Genomic DNA, 14058 nt, shown 5'->3' on the forward strand with positions numbered 1-14058 from the left:
GTTGTGGAGATGCAATGTGGTCTAGCATACAAGTATAGAGGTTTGTTTTTTGTTTCGTTGTTTTGTTTTTTAGGATTTTATTTATTTGAGAGAGAGAGAGAACGTGTGTGCACAGGCAGGGGGAGGAACAGGCAGAGGGAGAAGCAGATTCCCCGCTGAGCAGGGAGCCTGACGAGGGACTCAATCCCAGGACCCCGGGATCATGACCTGAGCCGAAGGCAGACCCTTAACCCACTGAGCCACCCAGGTGCCCCAGAGTTTTGCTTTTGATAAGGATACAGCCAGATTTGTAGATGTGGTGGGAAGGTAGGAGAATTCTCTTCTGAATCCTTTTATTTTCTAGGTGAAATAGGAGGCAAGGTCATAAGTGGGGAGGAGAAGTGGGATAGAAAGTGGAGTTTGTGAGGGAAGTATGAACTAATTGTCTAGCAGAGCAGGGGAGCCAACTGACAAGGGAGATGTTGTCAGACAACTAGGTGCCCGCTGAAATTTGTGGTCGTAGATTTAAAGCGAGGCTAAATCCTCGTGCTCTTGTGTTTTTCTCCAGGATCATCCAGTCGGGTTAGATAGAGTGTTGGATCCAACTGGGGATTTTACCAAAAATGATAGGGAGACCACATGCAAGAGAGTGATTATAATGCTGGGTCTGTAGAATCTGAGAGAGAATGAAGGAAAGCACATGCAGGCGTGAGGGGAACCATGAGAAGGTGGTGGAATCACTGATTGTGTGTTCCAGAAGAGGATCGGGATATCCTCGTGGGTGAGCCGTAAAGATGGGGGAGCTTGTGGTCATGGGATGCTTGAAATGGAATTGATGCAGAGGGTGCAGTTGGAACCCAGCCAGGTGGAGGGGATGACTGACTGTACGGCTAAGGTAGGGGAAAAGGAACACGGAATTAAGAAGCCTATGTGAATACTGAATTAATCTGAGACTATGAGGCATGGTTCTGCTGTGGCAGCAAGCTCAGGCTAAAATCGTCAAGGAATGAGGGGGACCACAGAGGAGCAGCAAGTTGTAGAAAGGCTTGAGGCTCAAGGCTGGCCATTTTTTGAAAAAAGCGAGGTAATAGTCTGGAACAGAGCTGCTCAACAGAGGCACGGTGAACCTTTTGGACTGGGTCTGCTGCAGAAGGCTGCCTGGAGCTGAGCAGCGTTCCAGACTTCTACACAACAGATGCTAGTGGCACCAGCCTCCAGCTAGACAAGGAAAAATGTCTCTAAGACATGACTAAATATCCCTTGTGGGGAAAGATCCCTCCTGGCTAAGCAGCACTGATCCTAAAGCAGCAATGATCAGCTCACAGGACACCCTCCTGATGTGGGGGCCCAGCGATTATAAGAAGCGAGGAAAAGCAAGTAGCTAACACTTTGAGAGGGTCACAGGGCCATCACGGTCTTGTGCGAAGATCAGATTTGGGTTAGAGAGCACCGAAGAGAATCTTCCTGGACAAGGGTGGGAATATAGTGACTATTTTAGGATTACGGCTGTGATGTAGCTATCTCGCAGCCCTAAGGAGGAAAGAAACGTATCCCGCAATGACTGACAGTCCATGTGTTTCGTCTTCTTGCTTCACTTCCTTTGCCTGACCCAACTCACTGCTCAAATGAGTCACCTGCTTTTTAATGGCTCCTGAAATGCAGATTTCAGTAATTATATCTAATACATACTGAAATCCAGAGTCCTAGAAGGTCACACCAAGTATATACAGTGAAGCCGTTGGCAGGCCTGAGGCACCAGCGCTGTGTGCTTCCTCTTCCCAGAGTTCTCTGCGGCCTCTAACAGCTAAGCAGGCTCGCTCCAGGACTCGGAGCTTCGACCAAACTTCCTAGCTTTCCAGACCAGAGTAAAGACTCCTCTGTAAATAACAGCAGGTGGGGAGATGTGAGGAGGATGAAAGTAGCTAGATTGCCTGGCAAGAGTAGAACCGTAACCAATTTCTGAGGTGGTATTTCACACCGTTTTCCTTTATTTACTTTTTGCTTGTTTGCCCTTGATTAAATACTAACCTAGCCTGAAGAGTATGAGATGGACGTGGCCTGTGGTGAAGCCGGGGACCTCCACCCCAATGGCAAGATCCCATTATGAACCATTTAAAGGGTGCTAGGAAAAAGTAGATACGATGAAAGGCAGTCTTAATTCTTTGAGGGAAACAGCAAACATGTGGCTCTGGGAGAAATAAACGAGTTACATATCCAAAAGTTAGGAACTAGATTCCCCGCATGATCGCAAAATTCCAACGGCGTAAAGTGCTCCATTCCTGTGTGAGAGAAGGGGGCCTCGGTGTAGAATGAACACTGCCGACCATCATGAAGAGAGAAGCGTGGTCTCTGGTGCTCAACCGTCTGTATATACCATCAGCTAGTGACTCACAAGAAAGGACTAGAACTCGAGAGTGTAAGATAAGGCACTTTGTTTTTAATTCTATCCATTTCTTCAGAATTAATCAAGGTCTGGGGTCCTCCGGTAATTTGAAGTTGTGCCGACTGCAGCTAATGGGTCGATCACGTGCCCAGGAAGGCGTCAGAGTGCCACGGTTCTGAGTAGACTCCTCGGTGCGTTCTGCCCACCCATCCACGTGCATTCTGACTTCTCGGCAAACTTCCCACAGCATGACCAGTGCGGGCGCCCTGGGTGACCTTTGTGTCCGTGGCCGCAGCCTAGGTACCCACCTGTGTGGTACCAAGAGGAGACAGAAGACAACCATTAAGAATAAAGTCCAGCAGTTTTCCGTGGAAACTTAACGTTTCTGGCAACACGTGGACTCATGGATGTGAAAACATGTAATAAAATCCGGCAAGAGAAACAAGCTATCTGGCGCCTGTCTAGGAGGAGGCCTCCTGAGGACTGAAGACAGCGCATCAATTAAGGTTTGCTGAAGTTCTGAGAGCGTAGTTTTAACATTCTGCTAACTCGAGATGAACCGATTTAGGTTTTAACTGTAAAGTAATTGAAATAAAAGACACGGGAAGAGTGGCTGAAATAAAGAAGATAGTTCCTAAAGTGTTTATGCAAAAGGGTGCATGAGCCTATCTGAAGGCCCACCACCAGAGTAAGGACACAATAGGATACTATCTAAAAAATAATTAGGGGGGCGCCTGGGTGGCTCAGTCGGTTAAGCATCCGACTCTTGATCTTAGCTCAGGTCTTGATCTCAGGGTCCTGAGTTCAAGCCCTGTGTTGGGCTACACAAAAAATTAGAGGGGTGCCTGGGTGGCTCAGTCATTAAGCGTCTGCCTTCCGCTCAGGTCATGATCTCAGGGTCCTGGGATCGAGCCTCAAGTTGGGCTCCCTGCTCAGCGGGAAGCTTGCTTCTCCCTCTCCCACTCCCCCTGCTTGTGTTCCCTCTCTCACTGTGTTTGTCAAATAAATAAATAAAATCATAAAAATAAAAAAAAAATTAAAAAAAAAAAAAAGGTCTCTTGCCTGAGTCGACCCTCCTTCCCCTAAAAAAAGAGCCAGACCTGGTCAACTGATGTAATCACCCACTTCCCCATCCTTGACTTGCTTGGCATTTCTAAGCAGAGTGGGTTTAGATTTTTTTTTTTTTACACTGCCAGGCTGTTGGAAAGGGTACAGATGGAAATTGAACATCCCGGGGAGAAGCACAGGGCTCATAAGACTGGTGAACTAGATCAAAACTGCAAGAACTCAGAACTTTAAAGCTTATTCACTTTTCAGAACAGAGAAGCTTTAAGCGAACTTTTAGAACTGTGGTGTATTGATATGCATGGATTATATTCCTAACAAGAGAGCCTAAGTCTGAGTCTCCTAAACCCAGTGGCTGTGTGGTAGTTGACCTAGCACTGCCGGGAGACTTTCGAGAGTGTTCCTCCTCACCTGGCATGGTGCCTCCACAGGCACAGCGAGCCGTCTTCTGGCCTCCGCTGGAGCAGAACGTGCAGCAGTGAAACACGCCCGGGTGTGGGCGATGCCTTTTCCTCACGGTCACGGTGAATGGTGAGCCCTTCAAAGTTGAGGCCAACAGCAAAGAACAGCACGTTATGAGTCAACAGGGATGTGCTGAGCAACCCATTTGCTTAAACGCAGTGTCAGTCACAGGGCCTGGCCCTGGAGAGTTGAGGACAGCAGGAGGGAAACGGATGAGGGACCAGTGACTGGCTGGGTGGTTAGCCATGTGACACCACGTACAAATGCATGAGAGCCAAGGGCTCTGTGCGGCCCCTCTAGCATGGAGCCCGCCTCATACATGAATAAGCCCATATAAATAAATATAAGTTTTTTAAAAAGCTGTGTTTTGTGTCACTGGTGTTGCCATCTTCTCCATTCTAGAGGAGTCTTGGGGCTCATTAGTAGAGTGCCACAACCACAAGGCTAGGCCGTCCCGTGATCCTTTCTCCAATGCCTTGTCACACACCTCCTCCTCTCACACACTGAGCCTCACTCCCTTCCTCCCTCTCCTCCATCCTGGACATTTGTTTCCCTATCCACCTAGTCTCAGTCTGTGAGGACACAGGCAGAAAGGTGAAGAGCGTGTGCTTAATAATCCTCAAACTCGAAACTCTCCCACCTGCCCCTCTCCTTCCAGGACAACTTCCGTTCTCCACTTTCTGTCCTGTGTCAGACAATCAGTAGCTAAGAAGGTAGCTCATAGGCCTTTCCCTGACTGAGAAGCATGCTGTCTGCAGAAACACAAAACTCAGAATCTGGTACCTCAGAAGCCTTTCAAGTATTCCATCTCTCCTCCTTTCAAGAATTTACGATCCATTTTAAAAACACCTTGGAGTTCAAGGAAATGGGTTCAAGTTCTGGTTTTGCTCTATAGGGACTGTGTACCTCAGCATGTTTGTTCCTTAGTCCAACTGCATGATGATCCCTAGGCCTGAATGGCCTGGAACAAAGGCCTAAGAATGTAGGCAGAGGCATGTAGCCCACTCTGGCCAACGTAGTTAGACGGGCAGCAAGCGGCTGCTGAACAGAAGTCTTCCCCTCCCTTCCTGCACACACCACAAGCCCAACACGTCATGACACTATGATATTTCATCGTTCCTGTCAAGTGCTGCTTTCTGGTTGGGGAAAACCTATGAGTACTAGTGATTCTGTTGGACCTGCTGAGTATGGCCCAATTTTAAAAAATTCACAATCTCTAGACCAGAAAGTGTCATCCTCGTCTGAAGAGGTGGTACAGTAACCCTGGTAAGAGCAGAGCACATACGGAAATAGGCGAAAGAGTTACGAGGGTAGATGGTCATACAGAGAGACGACTGGTCAGCTGAGGGGAGAGGGCATAACTCTCCCCAGTTGTGTTCCAGTACGTTCCAGTCTGTCTGGTTACAGTCTGAACAATCCTAAGCTAAAGGATATCAGTTGAATGTGTATGCTTGTCCCCTGGCAGAATGCCCCCTGGGATGAAGGTATCTTTCCCAAATTAAGAATTTTCCAACGGGAAGAATGACAAAATACAAGCCCAACAGCCAGGAGGAGGAATAGGCACAGAGTTCTTACGGTCACCAGCAAAATCTGGGTCATTTCTCAAGTGAAGAGAATGAAAAAAGAGGATCCCATGCAATCCCTCCACACAGCTGATCCCCTCAAGTCATGTCTCCACAACCTGAGATGGTAGAAGCCAGAGGAAGCAGGGAGAAGGGAGGTCAGGGCCAGGCATAGTCCTACTCACCTGCACATGCTGCTCCTTGATGCAGACCACCACGGTATAGACACCCGGCTCCTTGGGGGTATAGGAGATGTAGTATGTCCCGTCCTTGTTATCTCGCACCAGCGCTCTGACCGGACTGAATGCAGATGGGGTTCAAAAAACCACTCCCTCTCACAGGCCTGCTGCAGCTGCCCAGCACTTGAGGTGTGAGCCCTACACCAGTCTGCCCCACATTCATCTGAAATGTCCCCCAAGCAGGACGTCCCTCCACTGGTCTCGGAAACTAGTCTCACGACAGGAAGGAAGCAATATAAATGCTGCTTTAATCTGACGTACAGAGGAATTCCATGAAAGCATCACTGTGTTCTCTTTAATGGACTTGCTGTACCCTCCTGCTCTCCTCCCTCCTCTGATTCCAGGAGACACACGAATATACTCCCAGCCCAATGGAGTAGCAGAGTGGGGCTGAACTTTGAGAAGGGGCCTGTTGGGTCCAACATAAGAGTATTTTTCAGGGAGCAGACTTTTGGGAGAGAGTGGAGTATTGGCATAAAACCTGCAGAAGAAAACACATCTGCTCCAACTGGTCATATCACATATTTTAATAGCATCTGGGGGGCACGGAGCGGGGGAGTTGGGTGTAAGTACTGCAGGCACACCTCCCCAACTACAAAGGGGCCTTAAGTGTCCAGTTTCGTCACTGCTTATTACCCTTGACACCAGGCTGTGTAATACACACCTGTCTTTCTTGTCTTTAGGGATGACCGCGACTTGCACGCTGTCTCCTCCCCGACCCATGCTCTCTCCTGCTGCATCCTTACACAGCAGAGTGAAAGAGGCTGTCTGTTTCTCCCGGGCTCGGTGGAGATCTGCGGAAGATCAAACACTCAGTCCTCACCTGAAAGGCCAGACGGGGTGCCTGCCTCTGCAGATCAGACACCATCTTCCTTCTTCTCTTTAGAACAAAAGGTCCTGCTTCCTGTTTATCGTAATCATCCTGCTCCCTTTCTTTTCCCTTCCCGCTCCGGCCCCCAGGGCATACCTCCTGGGAGTCCCTCCTGGCAAGCCTGGTTGTCTCTCAGCCAGTTGCTGCTCTTGGATCACCCAGGATCCTGAACCTTAAGGGCAGCCCTAAGGGAGCTTTGAAAAGACTTGAGATGGACTTCTGTAGTCAGAGCAGAAAACCTCTAGACCCTCTGAGGGAAGCTTGTAAGCCCAAAGCTATCCCGTCCGAGCTGCAGATTGTGCTTGAATTGGTGGGGGGTGCAGCTGATCGGCTTGGCCTCTTCAGCACTTGGGCCAAGCTGCTGGGAAAATAGTCACTAGGTGCAGCTTCCGGCCCAGCAGTTGCAACAGGGCTTCTTAACGAGGGGCTCATGAACTACCAGAACTACCATCTGGTCTCTGCAGAAGCTTATGAGGGGTCAAAGAATCTCCTGAAGCAGGGTGCCCAAATTAGTGGATGTTTCTTGGGGAGAGATCATTCTCGAAGGGACCGAAGACCTCCAAAATGTTAAGAATTCCTGTGCCAGAGTCAGGCTGCATCCATGGTCCAGTCTGCCCATCAGGACCAATCTCCGACATATCTGTGTTTGAATAACTGCTTTTAGGAACAGAAGGGTCCTTTTGGGACAGGAGAGTCAAAGGAAATTGTTTCTCCCCCTACCAAATGAAATGCCTACCATAATCTTGCAAATGTCAAGATGTGGCTTACATAAACCAAGAAGGGCACAGATGAAAGTATGCTCCAACCTTGTCTTCCTCACTCCTCTGAAACTCTTCGGAATGATCCAAGCCCCCTGCGGCCCTGCCATGCTCCTCTGTAGGCAGGCAGGACTTCACCCCGGCCTATCCTGTTACTGTCTTTGGGCACTGTCTCTGTTCTACCATCTGATAGAAACAGCATGCTCGGGGTGCCTGGGTGGCTCAGTGGGTTGAGCCTTTGCCTTCGGCTCAGGTCATGGTCTCGGGGTCCTGGGATAGAGTCCCGCATCGGGCTCTCTGCACAGCGGGGGGCCTGCTTCCCCCTCTCTCTGCCTGCCTCTCTGCCTACTTGTGATCCCTGTCTGTTGAATAAAGAAAAATCTTTAAAAAAAAAAAAGAAAGAAACAGCACGCTCCTGGAGTTCCTTGCTAGTAACTGCTTCGCTCAACTGGAAAAGGGTCACGCCTCACTGCTGTATGGGATACTAACTGTACCCTGGCCAGAACGAAACAGAAAGAAAGGGCGAGGAAGGGGGGTCACTGTCCTTTCAATCACTATGGCTCTCGCCCTCAGTAAACTGGCTGGTAGGAAACTCTTCCTAGCTGGATGAGGGCCCCAGCTGAAAAAGCCACACCTCCTTAAACACCATGTCCTCGCCCACCGCCCTCTCCAGGCCAGCAGGAAATGCCTTCCTACCTTCTCCTTGAAGGACACATTTGCTTGGATCGACCTCTTTGGTATTGATGGCCCCATAAACTTCATAGCCACGGCACCGGCCTGCTTTCTGCTGAGGAGAGAAGCATATCTTATCGTTTACTCCAGGATGGACACTGTATTCGACTTTGTTCAGCTTTGTGAGCCGTTCTACTACCACCCCCTTGGTGATGAGGATCTCCAAATCTGAGCCACTGGTCAGCAGGTGCTCTGTGAACTCCACGCCGGTCCGCATGTCTGCCAGCAGCTGCTCTAGCTGGGCTTTCTGCAGCTGCAGGGAGTTCTCCTTCTGGACCCGTATGTCTTCCAGCTGCTTCAGCAGCTTGTCCCGGTGCTCCTCGATGGCCCTGATGTAGCCTTCAGAGAACGTTCGCACGTCGGCAGCCACGGCCTCCACCCGCTCCTGGAGGGCAGTGTTCACCCTTTTGATCTGTAGGAGGGCTTCCTCCAGCGCCTCCACGTGGGGCTGGGTGCCTTTCAGGAGTTCCCGCACAGAGTCCCCATGCTTGTGGATAACATTGCTCGTGAAGTCGTAGGGGTGCTCCCGGTGCTCCCCCACCACGCAGTCCCGACACACGGGCCGGTCGCAGAGCTCACAGAACAGCCTCAGCTCCTCTGCGGGGTGCGCAGGACACAGAATGGGCTTTCCGATCCTGCTGTAGCCTTTCAAGTCTTTTAAGTCCACCATCGTATGGTAAGTTGTCTTCTTCTGCCGCCTAAGGACAGAGTCAGGGACAGGCAATTAGAGGCCGGTTCTGCTGGGCAAGTCTGGCAGTTTTCAGAGCATGGCTTGGAAGTCAAACAGATTAGAGTTCAGTCCCTGGCTCTGACCTCTTACTTAACCATGCAATCCTCTGATTCCAGTTCTCCTCATCTGTGCGGGGAGGAAATAATAACACCTATTCCAAAAAGGCTATTATGTTGAATAAAATGATAGTAGACTATGGCTCTCTGGCCTGGGACGGGACTTTGTCAGAAGTTGCAACACTAACGCCTATGGCCTGGAACTTTCTCTGAAGCATTAGTCTGGCAAGCTGAGACAAGAGCCATGGCCTAGTCCTTCAGCAAGCTAGAGGTGAGAGCATGGTGGGAACCCAGCACCAAGAGACAGAAACTGTGACACATGGCACAGCAATAAGTCCCAGCAATTAAAAAGTGTCCAGCTGGCCCTGACACTCTCACCTTCCACTTTCACTCGAGATTTTGGTAAAGCATTTCCTTTGACCAGCGCCTGTATCACCCAAAGCAGCAAGCTAGAGTTTTCCCCAAGTCACTGGCATTATTAGAAAGACTGAAATCAATGGTCAGTAGTCACAGCTCTCTTCCAATTCCCCTTTCCGGTGACCCTCTAGAGATTCAGGGGAATACCCAGGAAATCCGATGACTGTGGGGAGATGCCCCGGTAGCATAATAGCAACTCGGAGCTCACATGACTATTCTGGCACGAAAAGAGTGGCTGTGGAGAAAACAGGTCAGCCATTTAGATGGTAGCAAGGCAGTCATAATTACAAGTTAAAAATAGAAAGACTGAAAATGACTGACTTGTTCTGTGGGTGAGACCAGAAAACAAATGGAAGGCAGAATTCAAAAACTATTTTAAGATAATCCTAAAATCTTGGCTATTTTATAATCTGATGTCCTGGAACGGGGGTGGGGGTGGAGAAGGGACAGAGAGTGATTCATGTGACCAGCTGTTCACCAAATGCCATAAAAGACAAAAATCTGCACCCCAACAAGCACCTATCATCGGCCCACCTCACCAAGCTCCAGAGTCACTCTAGGGTCCAAGGCAAGGCTGTGATGGGGCACGGCCAAATAGCCCTTATACTGGGAAGGCAGCATGGATTACTAGAAAGAGCACAGAATGTGGTCAGAAGACCTGGATTTAAAAACTGGATTCCATTATATGCTACTTACTGGCTGTGGGGCCTTGGCAAATCACATTTTGCTGAGCTTCAGTTTCCCCAAATAATAAATGGGAGTGAAAACAGCGCCTGCTTTTCTGTAAGAGTTGCAAGGCATCAAATGCGATCGAGGCCAGGGGCTGTGCATTCTTCTCTGTTTATCCAGCTCCCGCTACAATTATTCACCATACAAACGATTGATGATCCAAGGAAACTGCGCCTGTGCTTTGCAAACTGAAAAGGACTATGCAAACCTTTGCTTCTATTATTCCGAGATGTATTATGTAAGACTGCAGGAGTTAACTACCATCCTAGAGTGTTTATGACAGCATATACTGCTCTTTGACCTTGCACGGCATTCCAGAGAGCCTTCCGTCCCATCTGCTCACCAGGGGATTTCTGGCTTGAAACCTCTTTGTATTTGGCTCTTAAGCCACACCGGGGGGTGGGGTGGGGAGGGGTATCCCATCTTTACCTATGAGCCTGGCAACAGAAGTGGCACAGATTGGCTTTGCAGGTCTGACATCTCTTCTCCACCTCTCTGTCGCTGCACAGGTCACACACCAGGCCCTGGCCTTCCCCATGAAGACTCTCCAGCATCACATCATTCATGGCCAGGTGGTCTATGGTTAAAGCCTTCACTCCACCCATGGGCAGGTCCACCTGAGCATCACATACCGGACAGAGGATGCCGATCTGTGGCTGCAGACTGGGTGGCTTGAGTTCCTGGAATATTGACCCCTCAGAGCTTGTGTCAGAGTCTCCCCCTCTGAGGTCCACTACTGAGAAGGGTTCCAGCTGCTCCAGACACGTGGTGCAAACTGTGTGCAAACAAGGCAAGAGCCTGGGGGCTTTGAAAAGCCCCATGCACAGAGGGCAGTGAGTCTTGCCTGAGTTCCCCAATGCGGTCCCCCTGGGGAGTTTGCCTAGGAGACCCAGCAGCGGCTTCCTCTTTTCTGACATAATCCCTACGTTTGTGCCCAGTATCAGAAAAGGCGGTGGAGAGCTCTATAATGAAGTAGTAGGTGATTAAGCCTACCCAAAGAGAAAGTTCCCAGAATTTGAACAGAGACCATGGGGCCTCTCTCTTCGGCAATTCACAGGGCAAAATGGTAGAAGAGGAGTCGTCAAAGGAACCACCCGCAGATCTACTTAGGAGAGCCCCCTCCTTTCCATGGCATCCCATACCAGACGCGCCCACGCCCTCCTGTGCCCCCCAAGTCCTCCTCCCCGGAAGCGCTTCCAGGTCTACGTCTTGAGCTGGTCTTGCCGCCGCCAACTCCCGGACCCCCGCGGCTCTCACTCCTTCCACTACCACCCCCCTCCCGCCGCCCGCCCTACTGGCCCCGCGCCCGACACGCGACAAGCGCCACCCCCGCCTCTGCGTGATGAGGTGGGGGTGCCTCCTCCTCCTTCCCTCGACCCGGCCCTCCGCGGACCGCACACGGCGGGCAAGGGAGCTGCGAGTCCCGCCGGCTTCTGGGTGGCCGCCGCCTCCCCAACACCGCGGCCCAAGGTGCCCGGAGGCTCTGGCCTCTTCGCACCAATCCCAGTCCGGATCTACATAGGGAAGTCCAATCACCGTCCGAGAAGGGCGGCCCTCGCCCCTGGGGGCCCTGCCCCCCACCACAGTGACACCACCAGCATCCAATAAGGCTTGGAAATTCCACATCTTCGCCTATCCACTACGACCGGGAGGGGAGGGACCAAACTGAGGGCCAGGGGTCGGGATATTGAGGGCTCGGACCGAGGGGAGGAAAAGAGCAGCGCTGGGAGTGAGCGGCATAGTATAGCCAGCGTCACCCTTTTACGGGGACTATCTCTCTATCGCTGTAGCGACCAGAGAGGCCAGAGGACCCCTTAAAAATCCGCTCTGATAAGCCCCGGGGACGACCTCCTTCGCGCCTTCGGATTGGGCCCACGAACCAGCTTGGGCTTTCCCATTGGTGGCTGGCGCCTCGAGCTCAGCGCACAGCTTGCCGGGAGTTGTAGGACCAGGCGTCTTCTTAGTGCGGAGGCTTCGGACGTGACGACCGACGTTTCTGCTCAGCCGGCGTGAGCCCGAAGCTCCCTCGGGGCCTACCCAGCTTATTTTAGTTCAGGAATCCCTCAAGTCTAGAGTGCGGCTACAAGAGCTTCGTTTCCCGGGGCAAGGGCCCTGAGGCCCTGGTTCTGGGGCCCCGTCTGGTTGACCGTTGAACCGAGGGGTGGCGGTTGGGGAGCTCGGCTCCTCGGTGGCTGGGGCTGGAGAAGCCGTTGTTTCCCTTCGGGGCCAGGGGCGCGGAAGTTCTGAGGGCGTAAGGGTTTGTCCCCCAGAATGCTACAGTTCTGTATACCAGAAACGGAGCGCGTTTGTCCTGCCGTTTTGATCATGGCGGAGGGCCCGTGACTGGTCACCGTGGGAGAGTGGAGGATGTCGACGAGGGATGAACCCTTTGTGGGCTCACAGACTGATGGCGAAGATGAACGCGTCTGGCAGCCTTGACAGTTTGTCTCCTTCTCTAAGTGTCCGTACCAGGAGTCTCCTCGTTCGGCCCTGTGGGGGCTTGGCCACACCTGGGATCTGGGACCCGTAACTCCTTAATTTCCAGAAATGGTAACACTCTAGCTCCTTATCCTCCACTGTTCCTATGATTTCCGGTTGCTTCAGCCTGTCTAGTATGCCTGATTCTCTCACTGCTGGTTTTGTCACCTTCCTTCCTTGATTTGGACCCGATGGGTCTCCCATTACTCATCTCATGCCATAGGCCCAGGGTCTGGAGCCTAAGCTTACAAATACAGGGAATTCCAAAACACAAAACAAAGTAAAACATGACTCTAAAATATGAAAGCTATAAAAACTTTCAGGAATTGAAATGTTTGGCCATTTCCAAAATGCACATGTCAATGAAGTCAAAAATTTATTATTTTTAAAATTTTTAAAGACTTTATTTATTTATGAGAGAGAGATAGAGAGGGAACACAAGCACAGGGAAGCTGGAGAGGGAGAAGCAGGCTCCTTGCTGAGCAGGGAGCCCATATGGGGCTCGATCCGGGGACCCTGGGATCGTGACCTGAGCTGGAGGCAGACGCCTAACTGAGCCACCCAGGTGCCCCTAAAATTTATTTTTAAGATTCATTTATTTATGAGAGAGAGAGCTCACGTGCGCTCGTGTGTGCAAGCATGCACCGGCAAGCTTGAGGGGCAAGGGGCAGAGGGAGAGAGAGAGAGAATCCTTAAGTTGACTCTCCACCAAGCACAGAGCCCAGTGTAGGGCTCTAATCCAGGACCACAAGATCACAACCCCAGCGAAGTCGTGGAGTTGGCCGCCCAACTGACTGAACCCCCCAGGTGCCCCCAAATGCCACTTTTATATAAAAATTACATGTGATTCCCCAAAATAAATATGCCTACCAAGGTCTTAAAATACTCCTTACCTAGGTTTCTTCAGCTTCTCCTCCTCCTCCTTTTCCTCACCTACTCCGACTCAGAATCTGCTTTCTACACTCGGGTGTGCCAGAGTAAGTCACAAAAACTGTGCAGACACTTGTTTGCTATATATTCTTGCTCTCAGCTTCACCTGATGCTGGGTGATGCTTGGCTTCATCTCTTATTCATGCTTTGCCACATTTCCCATGGTAGGTGTTCCAAGCTTCTCTTATTTACGAAGTGCTTTAGAATTTACATGTGCATTATTTCACTTAATCTTTTAACAACTCTGCGAGGAAATGAAGTCTCAGAGAGGTCTGGTGGGCAGCCCAAGGTAACACCTCTGAGACTTGAACTCCTATTTGGGATGCCATGTTTAAGATTTGACCCTGACCTCCCTTTCCTTTCTTCTCGAGCATCTAATCACTTATATACTCAGCAGGTAACTGCCTTTAATGGAGTGTGAAAAGCAGGGCTATCTGGAGAACTCCCTCACTTTCTACTTAAAAATCTATGGTTTATCAGGGGGCCTGGGTGGCTCAGTGGATTAAACATCTGACTCTTGATTTTGGCTCAGGTCATAATCTCAAGGTTGTGAGATCAAGTCTGGCTGTTGGGGCTCTCCCTCTGCCCCTCCTCTTCCCCCCCCCCAAATCTGTGGTTTGTCACACCTCCTCTCATACCCATCCTGACTGCCATTCTTCCGTTCCTC

The 14058-nt window shown here is 50.7% G+C and overlaps 1 protein-coding gene across 2 annotated transcripts; it reads right to left on the reverse strand.

Annotated features, from left to right (window-relative positions):
• Positions 1–2232: 2232 nt before the first annotated feature.
• Positions 2233–11230, reverse strand: LOC111143164 (tripartite motif containing 45). Of its 2 annotated transcripts, none has more exons than XM_022496676.1 (6): positions 10413–11230; positions 8071–8749; positions 6355–6485; positions 5637–5751; positions 3839–3965; positions 2233–2670 (listed from the first exon to the last, which is right to left on the reverse strand). In XM_022496676.1, exons 1-6 carry the CDS (start codon positions 10898–10900, stop codon positions 2522–2524), a joined length of 1689 nt encoding a protein of 562 aa, XP_022352384.1. In that variant the 5' UTR covers positions 10901–11230; the 3' UTR covers positions 2233–2521. The 2 variants fall into 2 exon arrangements, with proteins under 2 accessions (XP_022352384.1, XP_022352383.1); XM_022496675.1 differs by having other exon boundaries at positions 6355–6484; positions 8016–8749.
• Positions 11231–14058: the final 2828 nt, after the last annotated feature.

This window comes from Enhydra lutris, unplaced genomic scaffold, assembly GCF_002288905.1.
Source record: "Enhydra lutris kenyoni isolate GAN:26980312 unplaced genomic scaffold, ASM228890v2 scaffoldscaffold9, whole genome shotgun sequence".
NCBI lineage: Eukaryota > Metazoa > Chordata > Mammalia > Carnivora > Mustelidae > Enhydra > Enhydra lutris.